The sequence below is a fragment of the Toxotes jaculatrix genome, chromosome 19, assembly GCF_017976425.1.
Source record: "Toxotes jaculatrix isolate fToxJac2 chromosome 19, fToxJac2.pri, whole genome shotgun sequence".
NCBI lineage: Eukaryota > Metazoa > Chordata > Actinopteri > Toxotidae > Toxotes > Toxotes jaculatrix.
Genome location: NC_054412.1, coordinates 5,764,904 through 5,775,697, shown reverse-complemented (window position 1 = coordinate 5,775,697; position 10,794 = coordinate 5,764,904). Strand labels below are relative to the sequence as shown.

Sequence of the window (10,794 nt, the reverse complement as noted above, 5' to 3'; positions counted from 1 at the left end):
TAAGCCCTGGTTTGTTCCACCAGTTCTTGGTAAAATTATCTGCATCTCTTTGTTTTGCCAGATGTTTGACCTTTCTCGCTGTCTCTGTTGTTTAAAGGTAGACAGGCAGTGAACAGTCAGCTTGTCTGACACTGTGTGGTGGGAGCAGCTGTTCACAGTTTCATATGAGGGGTGTCAGTGGGAGCCACAGCTTAGCACTTTCAAAATTATATCTAGGACCAATAAACCATACTAATAAAAGCTGCATGGAGCTGTAGACAGGGATATAGATTCTCAGCTGGACTGTCAGAACTGGCAACCTTTTCACATAACAGGTACTCAAGTAATCAAATGCTTAAAAAAATCTGCTTAATGGTACAACAAGTATGTAAAATATTTGTAATTTTTTATACAGCACAGAAATTGTGAAATATTCCTTGTGTATTTATTGATAAAATAAAATAAAATTGCTACACTATTCAAGTCATAGTTGAGGTAGTTTTGAAACATGTATCCTACCCAGGTACTCAGGTGAAGATATAAACCCTTCACTTATCACGTGAAATATTTCCACATCTACTTCATCAACTGGCAGAAAAGTTTGTACAGATATTCATGGTTTCCACACAAGATATCCTCAAGATTTTGGTGATCCCCTGACTTCTCCTGTTGTGCCACCATGAGGATGACATTTGTAGTTTTGAATGTAATCGCTCAACAACTATGGGATTGACTGCCATAAAATTCAAAAACAAAAGAGCAAAAGTTTAACTAACTAGCTAACTGGCTTACTGTCCACAGTGGTGACCCAACATGAAGAGCATGATTTGATTCCCAGCTGAGGACCTTTGTTGCATGTCATATCCCCTTGCCCCCTCTTGTGTCCCTTTATGAGGACCGTCAAAGAAAGGAAAAATATCAAAAGTTACAGAGAAACAAAGTAGAAAAATCATTGCCTACTGTTTGAATGAATAACCGAAGACAAATGCTATGTGACAGCAGCCAAACAGGATTACATCCTGATCTACATTTAAAAAAAAATCATTATACTAGGACTAACTAGAGTAGTAGAGCAAAACTGGAGTACTGCTATAACAAACATGTACCCCCAAATTGTAAATGTATTCTCCACCACCGGGATGATCCATAATCTCACCGCGTGTGTGCGTAGGGCTGGTACACCTTAGAGCCTGCGAGCCAATACTCAGGGCCATTTACGCCCAGTACCCTGCCTGCCAGAGTATGAGAAACATGGCGGAAAGCGAACTGAACGTTGACAGCCTCATCTCTCGATTACTGGAAGGTAGAGGAGCATTGTAATATTTTTTCTTTCTGTGTGCTCTATCAAGAAAATGACTTGTACGTTCTTGTTTGTAACCGTTAACTTTATGACATGATTTTTTACCATTTTCCATCCGTACCTATCTGTGTTGATCATCAGCGACCCGTAAAGCTAACCGTTGCGTTAAACGCTCTCTGCTCCGGGAGTAATGTAAACGTTATTGTGATGTCACAGTTTGTAGGAGCCAGCTATTCGCTAATGTTCGAATTCTAACAAACGTTAGCCTCGACACTGCGTGTAAAATCGGAGATAGGTGATAAAAATCACTTGCCGCTGTCCGAGAAAGAGAGCTAACTGCGTTAAGTAGTAATATAACGTAACGTAACGACAATTAAACTATCTGAGTAACACAGGCAGGTTAGTGTTATCGTTTCTGTTAAAGACGGAAACGCAATGGAACGAGAAAGAACCATGGAATTCTGCGGTTGCTAAGTAACGTTAACTGTTCTCGTTGGCATGGCAGGTAGCTAGCAAGTCGGCCGGACACACCCCCCTTACGTGGGAGATCACTGAAGCCTCCATAACTCCATAACAATCCCTGAAATGTATGAATTTAAAAACTGAATGTGTACAAGCGTGCATATGAATTATACCTAAAATTAATTACCTTTTTAATTTAATTTGAAGACCAATTCATAATGATTATTTTTTTTATTGTATTGTTACAATAAATAATGTGTTTGTTGACCTCATGTAGGCGTAAAGACAGAAATATTTTGATTAACGCAATTAAAGTAATGACAAAACATCTACTCAACTACTCACTCAATGCCAGTTATGGTCAGAGCTAACGTGTTACTCAACAAGCTTGTTGTTTGTTGTTTATACATAAAACTGTCCTCTAGACTTTGTGTCCTTCCTGGACCCCACTGCCCTCTTTCACACACTTCCAGCTGAGCCAACAAGCTGTTCACTCCTGTACTTGCCAGTTCATGACAACTCGTGTTAACTGGAGTAAATGGCTTGTCTGGCCAGTAGCAAAGCTAATGCAACAGTCAGCTCTCTTTAATGAACATTGTGAAATGTCAACAAAAGGGAAGCTAAACCCAATTCTGAAAGACAAACATGATTGGAAGATACCATCATTCCCATAATAACTGGTAGACATTTTAACACATGTACAGTACAGTAGACAAATAGATTATGGTATATTATTACATACATGAATCTGGTACTTACTCGTCCCTGTTTAGAGTTGACCTCTTTGTACTTTTGCCTTGCAGTGAGAGGATGTCGTCCAGGGAAGATCGTACAGATGACAGAGGCTGAGGTGCGGGGGCTCTGCATCAAGTCCAGAGAGATTTTCCTCAGTCAGCCGATCCTGCTAGAACTGGAGGCTCCACTCAAAATATGTGGTAAGAATTTTGCCTTTTTTTTTTTTTTTTAACATATTTGTTCCCTTATGACTTACCACCTACTTACTTAACTGTATAGTGGAAAATGATTGGATAACATCTAACATATAATACCTGAACATATCATTCCAGGTGATATCCATGGACAGTACACAGACTTGCTGAGGCTATTCGAGTATGGAGGTTTCCCTCCAGAGGCCAACTATCTGTTCCTGGGGGATTACGTGGACAGAGGGAAACAGTCACTGGAAACCATCTGCCTGCTGCTCGCCTACAAGATAAAATACCCAGAAAATTTCTTCTTGCTCAGGGGCAACCACGAGTGTGCCTCCATCAATCGCATCTATGGCTTCTATGATGAGTGTACGCTGGAAAACACAAATTCTTCCTGTGTTATAAAATTTAACTTACGCATTTCACACATTTCATCTTTGACAAAGCAGAATCTTACTTTTACACCCAAAATCTGAAATCAAGTATTATTTAGGTAAAAAACCTCATTTACAATTGTTCTTTGTCTGATTTGCTCTTTATGTACTGCATTTCCTTATTGTTTCCTTAGGCAAGCGCAGGTTCAACATAAAACTCTGGAAGACGTTCACAGACTGCTTTAATTGCCTGCCCATTGCTGCGATTATTGATGAGAAGATCTTCTGCTGCCATGGAGGTTTGTGAAGTATCTCTGCTGTGTAGCAGCCAGTAATGTGCGACTAGATAATGTGATATGTTATTGATGTGACTGCAGTGTGCCTCTAGATTGGGTTTAAAAAGAAGCCAATGTTTAAAATGTTTAAAATTGGGTTTGCACATTCATTAGCATGTTGTATTTTACAAGGGATGTAATGTTTTATGTACTATAAGTATTGAATGATTTCATATTTAAAGAGAATAATTAGAAAGTGATATTTATTTGATATTCTATAATTTTCAAAAAATTTTACCACATCATATGATCTGGAGGTTACTACATTGTCATTTTGCTTTAGGATGAATAAATGTTTTTATATTTTTCCTTTACATACATTGTGATGCACATGGGATTTACTGTATTTAATGTGTGTCACTTATAAAACAATCACCTGTTCTCCTCAGGGCTCTCACCTGATCTACAGTCCATGGAACAAATTCGACGCATTATGAGACCCACTGATGTCCCAGACACAGGTCTGTTGTTCTGTGTGTTTGAGCTAATGAACCACAGTCTTCAGCGGTTTGCATCCTTTATATGCTGTTTTCTGGAAAACAAGAGATGGTAATGTACAGTATAGAAGTACATCTGCACTGGCTGATTGTAAGAGACTGGTGATAAAAGGTAAAACCAAAATATCACTACCTTAAACTGCTTATTATTTATAACTGCTAATGACATAGCATAATGTGCACTTGAAATCAATTTATTATACTTGTTTATATCAGCTACTGTTTCTGACCATGGTGTGTTTTTGACTTACCAGTGCCTCTGACTTGTTCCAGGCTTGCTGTGTGACCTGCTGTGGTCGGACCCAGACAAAGACGTCCAGGGATGGGGGGAGAACGATCGGGGAGTTTCCTTCACCTTCGGGGCCGACGTGGTCAGCAAGTTCCTCAACCGCCACGATCTGGATCTCATCTGTCGAGCACATCAGGTAACACTCGTTCTCCCTTGTGATTTATAACTATATTCAAAATGATACTGTGGAAAATTAAACTTTATTTAATTAAGGCAAAGAAAGTGGAACTGTTACAAATTCACAAAACTTTCAGAATATATTATTAGCACATACAGAAACAGAGACAAAGAAATGTGGTTCGTAATCATTGAGTTCAGTTAAATATGATAACATGACAAAAGATTCAGTTATTTCAAGATTTGTACATCTGATGCACAATTTTAATAATTACATCAATCACAGCATAACAGTGAAGGCAGTTTTCTGTTAATTTAAAATGCACAATGTGTTTCTCTAAGGTGGATGAATAATTGACTGTCTCTGTGGAAATAGTACAGAAAAACTCCTCCAGTTTACGTGTCTCAGAGTACAGTACATGGTCACACAGTCCAACCCTAACTGTACAATTATTTTGGCCACAATAGTGCAGCTCTCTTCTGCTGTAGCTAATCGTTCCCATATCAGTGTTATATAGTTTTTTAGTGCATGCTTGCTGGGACTTAAAAATACAAATAATTTGTTATAAAAGTTGCTGCTGAAGAATTTTCTCTAGGTACATTTATCATTTCAGCTCTAATCCTTCTACCTAACAGGTTGTTGAAGATGGCTATGAGTTCTTTGCCAAGCGACAGCTGGTGACGCTGTTTTCTGCCCCCAACTACTGCGGGGAGTTTGACAATGCAGGCGGGATGATGAGTGTGGATGAGTCCCTCATGTGCTCCTTTCAGGTACAAAGCTCAGTGTCTGTTGCACTGGCACATTAATCCTGATTTATGTGCTGTCAGTATATTTATCACTGCCATCATTCCATCTTTCAGATTCTGAAGCCGTCAGAAAAAAAAGCAAAGTACCAGTACGGAGGGGTGAATTCAGGACGCCCAGTCACCCCACCTCGCACCACTCAGGCACCTAAAAAGAGGTGAGCAGCTGGCCCTGACTCTCCTGCTCCTCCCCTGGTTGGTTTCTGGCCCACGTCTCTGCAGGCTGCCTCAAACACTCCAGCCTTCTCTCAGTAAGCTTGTTCATGTGTAAACAGAAACTCCAGGAGTGTTTTTTGCTTGTTCTGTGGGTATTTTTATGGACATGTGAGTGGTATTTTATCCATTTTTTTTATTCCATGGTATGTATTAACTCAGCCCTCATTTCTGCGACTCAGTCCATTCAGCAATATTAAAACCAGCCTCTTGTGGAATGGGCAAGATGTAAAGAAAAGATGCTTCTCTGCCTTCAAATTAACAGCTTCCATTTTATAAATGCATGCACACGCGTGAGACTGAGATGCCAATGTAAAATCCTCCCACACAACAGAAAAGCTCTCCCAAAACAACAGGGCCAAATATTCACTGTTTCATCTTGGCTTGTCTAATGTCCATATAATCTACCTAATTACTGCCATTTTCCCGTCTATGTTGAGTATATAACATAGAAATGGAGTAGTTGTACACTTTTGGAGAACAAGCTTATTTGCTTTCTCTTCGACTCAAGAATGTTAATCCTCCACATGGAGATATCAAAAAAATCCTGAGATTTTGATGATAAAAGTGCAATAAATATCTTTAGAAATCTTCTTAAATGCAAGAAAAAAATTGTAAAGGCCATTAAAGCCTATTTGAACTTTAACAACTGTCACAGCCAACTCATGCTGTACCTTTACTATTCTTTCATAAACAAAAGATTATGCGCATTCCAGCCTCAGCTCTGAACATTTTTTACCCCTGAACGAACATTTGTGGTTGTTGAAGAGCAGAGTTTCCATTATTGCTGTGAAGTAGGGAAAAAAGCAATGCAATAGCGTAAAAGGTTCCTTTTTTGTTCTGATGTAAATTTAGTGTATGTGAAAATGTGGGAATCAAACATCTGTGTGCACTTTGAGTTTGCGTCCTTTAGTCTGTTAAGTAAAGATAAGTGAGGAAGTGACGAGCAGTTATCCGTATGTTAATTTTTACAGCTTAAAAAGCTGTTGGTTCTTCACAGCAGCAGATGTCGGCCTCTCACACACTAAACGTTGCACTTCCAGTCATCGCATGACACTGTGAAGAGGTCAAAATGATCCAGTCAAGATGATATTGTTTGTTGTTGACATTTTGCTAGTTATATTACATTGTTCCCTCTTAGTGGTTATTGAATGAAGTACAGTGAATCATTTACAGCTCACTAATGAACATTTAGCCTATTTTTATTTATTTAAATCTTGCCTTTTGCCTGGTACATCTATTGGTCTTCAAGTGGGAAACAGTATGTTAAGACGTTTTGAGATTTGAGTTTGTTTCAAATGAGTGAAATAAATGGAAGTTCTGTTGAGCCTGCTTTCTGCTTGTTTGCGGTTCATTAAGTTTGGTTTGTCACTGAATTACACATGGCGATGTCTGACATCGCCATGTTCAATCTTAGGCAGGAGAATAAACTGTGTATTATATATATAACATTTACCTGTGGTTGAAATCAGATATCAAAATCAAATTATGTTGATTTAAGGGAGTAAAAAGTATAGATTTTTGTAAAAAATAGATTTTATGATATTTTCAGACACATTCAGTGGATGGATTTTAAACTTTTTGTTTTACATGGTGATTTTTCTGCCCCTCAGTGGAACATTAGTGTGTTTTCTGATTCAGACAGACCTCAATCTGACTTGAGGGCTTGCAGCACGGACTGTGGCACTCTGCTGGCGTAGTACTCGTGGTTGCGTAGTGTGGCGAGAACTCCAGCGGAATTCATGTGCTTGACATTAGCATCATAGCCGTATGCATTGCCATGCATGTCAGTCAGTTTACCTGCACAAGAAAAGAAGGCGATGATAAAATATTTTGCAAACTGATTCAAAGATGAAGTAAACATTGTAAAAACTTTGTAAAAAACATACATACTTTTCTTAAAGTTTGTATATGAGGACACATCTCTACATTTTAACATTCCCAATGTGCTGAGGCATAAATTAGTTTTTACCTCCGACTGCATGCAGGATGGCTTCAGGAGCACAAGTGTCCCACTTCTTGCACCCTGGACTAGCAAAGACATAAGCAGACGCTTTCCCCTCAACAAGCTGGATTATCTGCAGGGAGATGATCCAATAAACAGCTGTTATTATAATAATATAATAAACAGCATGCTTCATGCATTAGCACAGTCTTTGCTTTTTTTTGTTAGTGTTATTGGTAAAATGTCTTTTATTTTTGTCATACAAGTCCCCAGCACAGTTTTGCTTACAAGACACATCTTTATACAGTAACACTTTGCAGGATATACAGTATGTATGTATAAAACAAAAACAAACTTGAGTATCAATAGTACAGTAGCTGTAAAATCCTAGTCAATTGATTAGACCATTAACATAATAACATTTTTATAATTAATTCATTTAGAAAAGGCTTTCTTATATTTGATTCTCCAGTGGTTTCCTCGAAAATACCTTGGAAAGGTATCAAAAAAATTTCAAAATTTCATTTACAACCGTCTTAAATATTTTCTCTTGCCTGCTGTAGGCAGTAATATTAGTTATTATTATTAGCTAATTAGTTTCTGTATCAGGTTGTAGGTTCTCAGGAGATGTTAAAACACCTACAGACTAAAAGTGGGATTGTTGCAATAGTGTTCATGCAGGATTTTTTTTTTGTGGCATTTCAGTCAGCACCATCAGGCCTGTAGCACTTGATAATTCATGAACAAGCTCAGTGTTAGAACTTTAAATCCATCTCACCTTATTTCCAGCACCACCCACTCTAATAACTTCATGTGGCTCCATGGCATCTACGCAGTCTGTTACGAGCTTGTTGCTATGGGAACGGGTGGTGGTGACTATTCGTCTGTCACCTGGAACCTCTCGCAGCTGAAATCCAAAGGTGCCCAGTCCCAGCATTCCCCACATGGTTCTTCCTAAATCTGCTCCTGCTCCAAGCTGACAATGTCTGAATTAACCAGAGTGTTGGATTTTGATTTTAAGACACAGCCACAGGACATCATTTCGCTTGGTCTGTACCTGGTAGTTGTAGAAAGGCTGGTTGATGACACCTGCAATAGCTCTGCCTCCATATGCAATACCAATAAGCACTGTCACATTATCCAGGAGCCCTGAAGTCAGAAAATAGCAGGGTGTTAGGTGGAGGCCACTTAACAGGGCCAACTGTTCTACTAAATTTTAATCGCTTAGCAAACATGAAAAACTGCTCTGGCCAGTTAAGAACTGAAATAGAAATTTCATGCAGAGAACTTCATCTTAATCCAGAATAACTAATATTCAACCCTGCCAGATTTATTCTTCCTATAATTTTCCTGCTGTTGCCTTCTATCTGTCACCCATACAGAGAGCTGTGCTGTGAGGCTGAGAGGTGTCCGACCCTTTGTGTGGTATCTGGACCTCAGTTTGTTGATGGAGACACCTTGACGCTGGGGTCAGCAAAGAGTGAGAGAGAGAGGTAGACAGCAGAAGCAGGAATACACAGAGAAAGGAAAGAAAAAGGTGAAAGTGACACTCTCAGAGCCGAGAGCCAGAAAGCAACCCAACAAGTAGAAAGTATTTTGCAACCAAATAACAACATAGAAGCGCGAAATAAAAATTATGTGTTATCCACTTTGTGTGTTCTTTAATGTCTTCAATACAAGCTGGGGGAGACTAACAGTGCTAATACATACTGAAGCCTCAGCCCACAGAACAGAAAAATGCAAGTGCAAGCATTTGTAGTGCACGCCCATTCTCACACTCAAACACACACACATATGTGGAGGCAGATTTTTTTCAGAAGCATATTTGAGGAGCCTACCTTCAGTATATTCCTTTGTGCCATCAAGAGGATCAACCCACACAACAAGCTGAGATACAGAAAGACACAAACAGAGGAAATAAGAGTACACAGTAAATGTAAACACCACTTTATGTATTGATATAACTGTACTGCAGCAGTTTTTTAAAATGTGATACATAGGAAATGCCACTGGGGGTTTACCTCCTCCTCTTTCAGCCCAACATATTCTGCTGGACAGCTCTTCTGGAGGATTTCCTCTGCCTGGCCATTCTCAATGAGGTCTTCCCTTACCTCCTCATATGGAAGCTCCTGCAAGGACAAGAGATATGTGTAATCATCTGCCCTTGTCCTCATTGTCCTTTTAAAGCTGAATAAATCTGCAAAATAATTTTGAGGGACTGAATTACTCACCTCCTCTCCAATGATAGTGATTTTTGGGAAGCGTCTGGACAGTGAAGCACAAATGCTCTGCTGTGCTAGTCTGTCTGCCAGTGTCTGCAGATCGTTAGCTCCTGTCTGTGCATGGGTACATGGAGGAATCAGAAAGGGTTAAAACAATTAATCTCTATAATGAACGTACTAGACGGGGGCAGATTTAAGTACTAAAAACTAAAAACAAACACCTTTTCCACAATGCCAAGTTCTCCACTGTGAAGGACCTTCCTGACAATGGCCCCGGCCTTTTCAGCCACAGAGTAGGCAGAGGCCACCACCCGCATAACCACAGGAATTCCAGACATTGCTGATGGACAGAGACAGACAGTACACATTCAAACACATTACTAGCACCTATAGGAATTTTGTATCTTGTGAACTCATTTATCCAGGTATCTTTTGCAGCAGCTGTCGATTATGGTTGTTATTTGCCACTGGAAATAAATGAACTTAACTAAAACTGTTTAGCTAATGGTAATCATTGGATTCGAGTCACTATTTCATTAGAACAACAAGTCTTATCTAATATTTCTGTTTAACTGATGTAGCTTTAAAAACTGAGCATTGGACTTTGTATTTTAGCGCAATGAGGTTAGCATTGTAGCAAGAAACAGTTTATACACATTCAGTACGAGCAGGGAACCTCTGCTGTCCCCGCTAATTAGCCAAAACGCTACTCATCATAGCTAGCTAAAACAGAAACATTACACCATAGATGTCGAAATAAAAACCATTAAGTCGTAAAAAAGTGTTGAACTAGGGTGAATACTTACTGAGTGTAACACAAGCAGATAGCTACCGGTTTTTGTTAACTTCAAACTGGGAGAAGTAGGAAACGCAAAACCTTTGACCCTTCAAAGAACCGAAATGAATTGTCAAGATAGTTACCTACCCGCCCGAAGCTAAATTGTTAGCTAGCAAAATGACTTATAGGGACATTCAGCAACTTCTACTCACTAAGAATACGTTGGTCACGCATTAAGACAGGGCTAACACCGTCTTAAATCTTGTAGTGATCTTTAAAAACCGAGGGCGTGACAGTATTTAATGTCGTATCAAAACAGACATGTTAGCACGAGACTTTTAATGGTAAATAGTAGACGGGGGTGAACCATCTCGCGTTGTCCGTAAAATATGTACTCTTTGTGCAAAAAGTCATGCAATGGGTCCAAGTGTCCGTCGAGTTTGATTAAAGGAAAAGAGAAAATTGTAGATTGTAAATTTACATTCCTTAACACCTGCTCCACATTTTCAACCCCATCAACCTCAACCCCAAATGGAAAGGAGAGTTAAAT

The 10,794-nt window shown here is 39.2% G+C and overlaps 2 protein-coding genes across 3 annotated transcripts; one reads left to right on the top strand and one right to left on the bottom strand.

Moving 5' to 3' along the window:
* Nucleotides 1-1,205: 1,205 nt before the first annotated feature.
* On the top strand, nt 1,206-5,279 carry LOC121199199 (serine/threonine-protein phosphatase PP1-beta catalytic subunit-like). The gene is made up of 8 exons (XM_041063675.1): nt 1,206-1,282; nt 2,545-2,676; nt 2,809-3,039; nt 3,239-3,343; nt 3,769-3,840; nt 4,150-4,301; nt 4,919-5,053; nt 5,144-5,279. The coding sequence occupies exons 1-8, from the start codon at nt 1,222-1,224 to the stop codon at nt 5,246-5,248; spliced, it is 993 nt and encodes a 330-aa protein (XP_040919609.1). The 5' UTR covers nt 1,206-1,221; the 3' UTR covers nt 5,249-5,279.
* Nucleotides 4,178-10,352, bottom strand: bpnt1 (bisphosphate nucleotidase 1). Of its 2 annotated transcripts, none has more exons than XM_041063676.1 (10): nt 10,273-10,352; nt 9,688-9,806; nt 9,476-9,580; nt 9,266-9,373; nt 9,083-9,131; nt 8,302-8,393; nt 8,023-8,220; nt 7,272-7,377; nt 6,947-7,099; nt 4,178-4,285 (listed from the first exon to the last, which is right to left on the bottom strand). In XM_041063676.1, exons 2-9 carry the CDS (start codon nt 9,802-9,804, stop codon nt 6,948-6,950), a joined length of 927 nt encoding a protein of 308 aa, XP_040919610.1. In that variant the 5' UTR covers nt 9,805-9,806; nt 10,273-10,352; the 3' UTR covers nt 4,178-4,285; nt 6,947. The 2 variants fall into 2 exon arrangements, with proteins under 2 accessions (XP_040919610.1, XP_040919611.1); XM_041063677.1 differs by lacking the exon at nt 4,178-4,285 and adding an exon at nt 4,347-6,355.
* Between the last annotated feature and the right edge of the window lie 442 nt (nt 10,353-10,794).

Excerpts from the sequence above, each read along its gene's own strand:
- LOC121199199 (XM_041063675.1), top strand. The coding sequence starts at position 1,222 with ATGAGAAACATGGCGGAAAGCGAACTGAACGTTGACAGCCTCATCTCT. Across the intron at positions 2,677-2,808 it reads GGCTCCACTCAAAATATGTG|GTGATATCCATGGACAGTAC; the intron begins GTAAGAATTTTG and ends ATATCATTCCAG. Across the intron at positions 3,344-3,768 it reads GATCTTCTGCTGCCATGGAG|GGCTCTCACCTGATCTACAG; the intron begins GTTTGTGAAGTA and ends TGTTCTCCTCAG.
- bpnt1 (XM_041063676.1), bottom strand. The coding sequence starts at position 9,804 with ATGTCTGGAATTCCTGTGGTTATGCGGGTGGTGGCCTCTGCCTACTCT. Across the intron at positions 9,581-9,687 it reads AACTTGGCATTGTGGAAAAG|ACAGGAGCTAACGATCTGCA; the intron begins GTGTTTGTTTTT and ends ACCCATGCACAG. Across the intron at positions 8,394-9,082 it reads CACAAAGGAATATACTGAAG|GGCTCCTGGATAATGTGACA; the intron begins GTAGGCTCCTCA and ends TTCTGACTTCAG.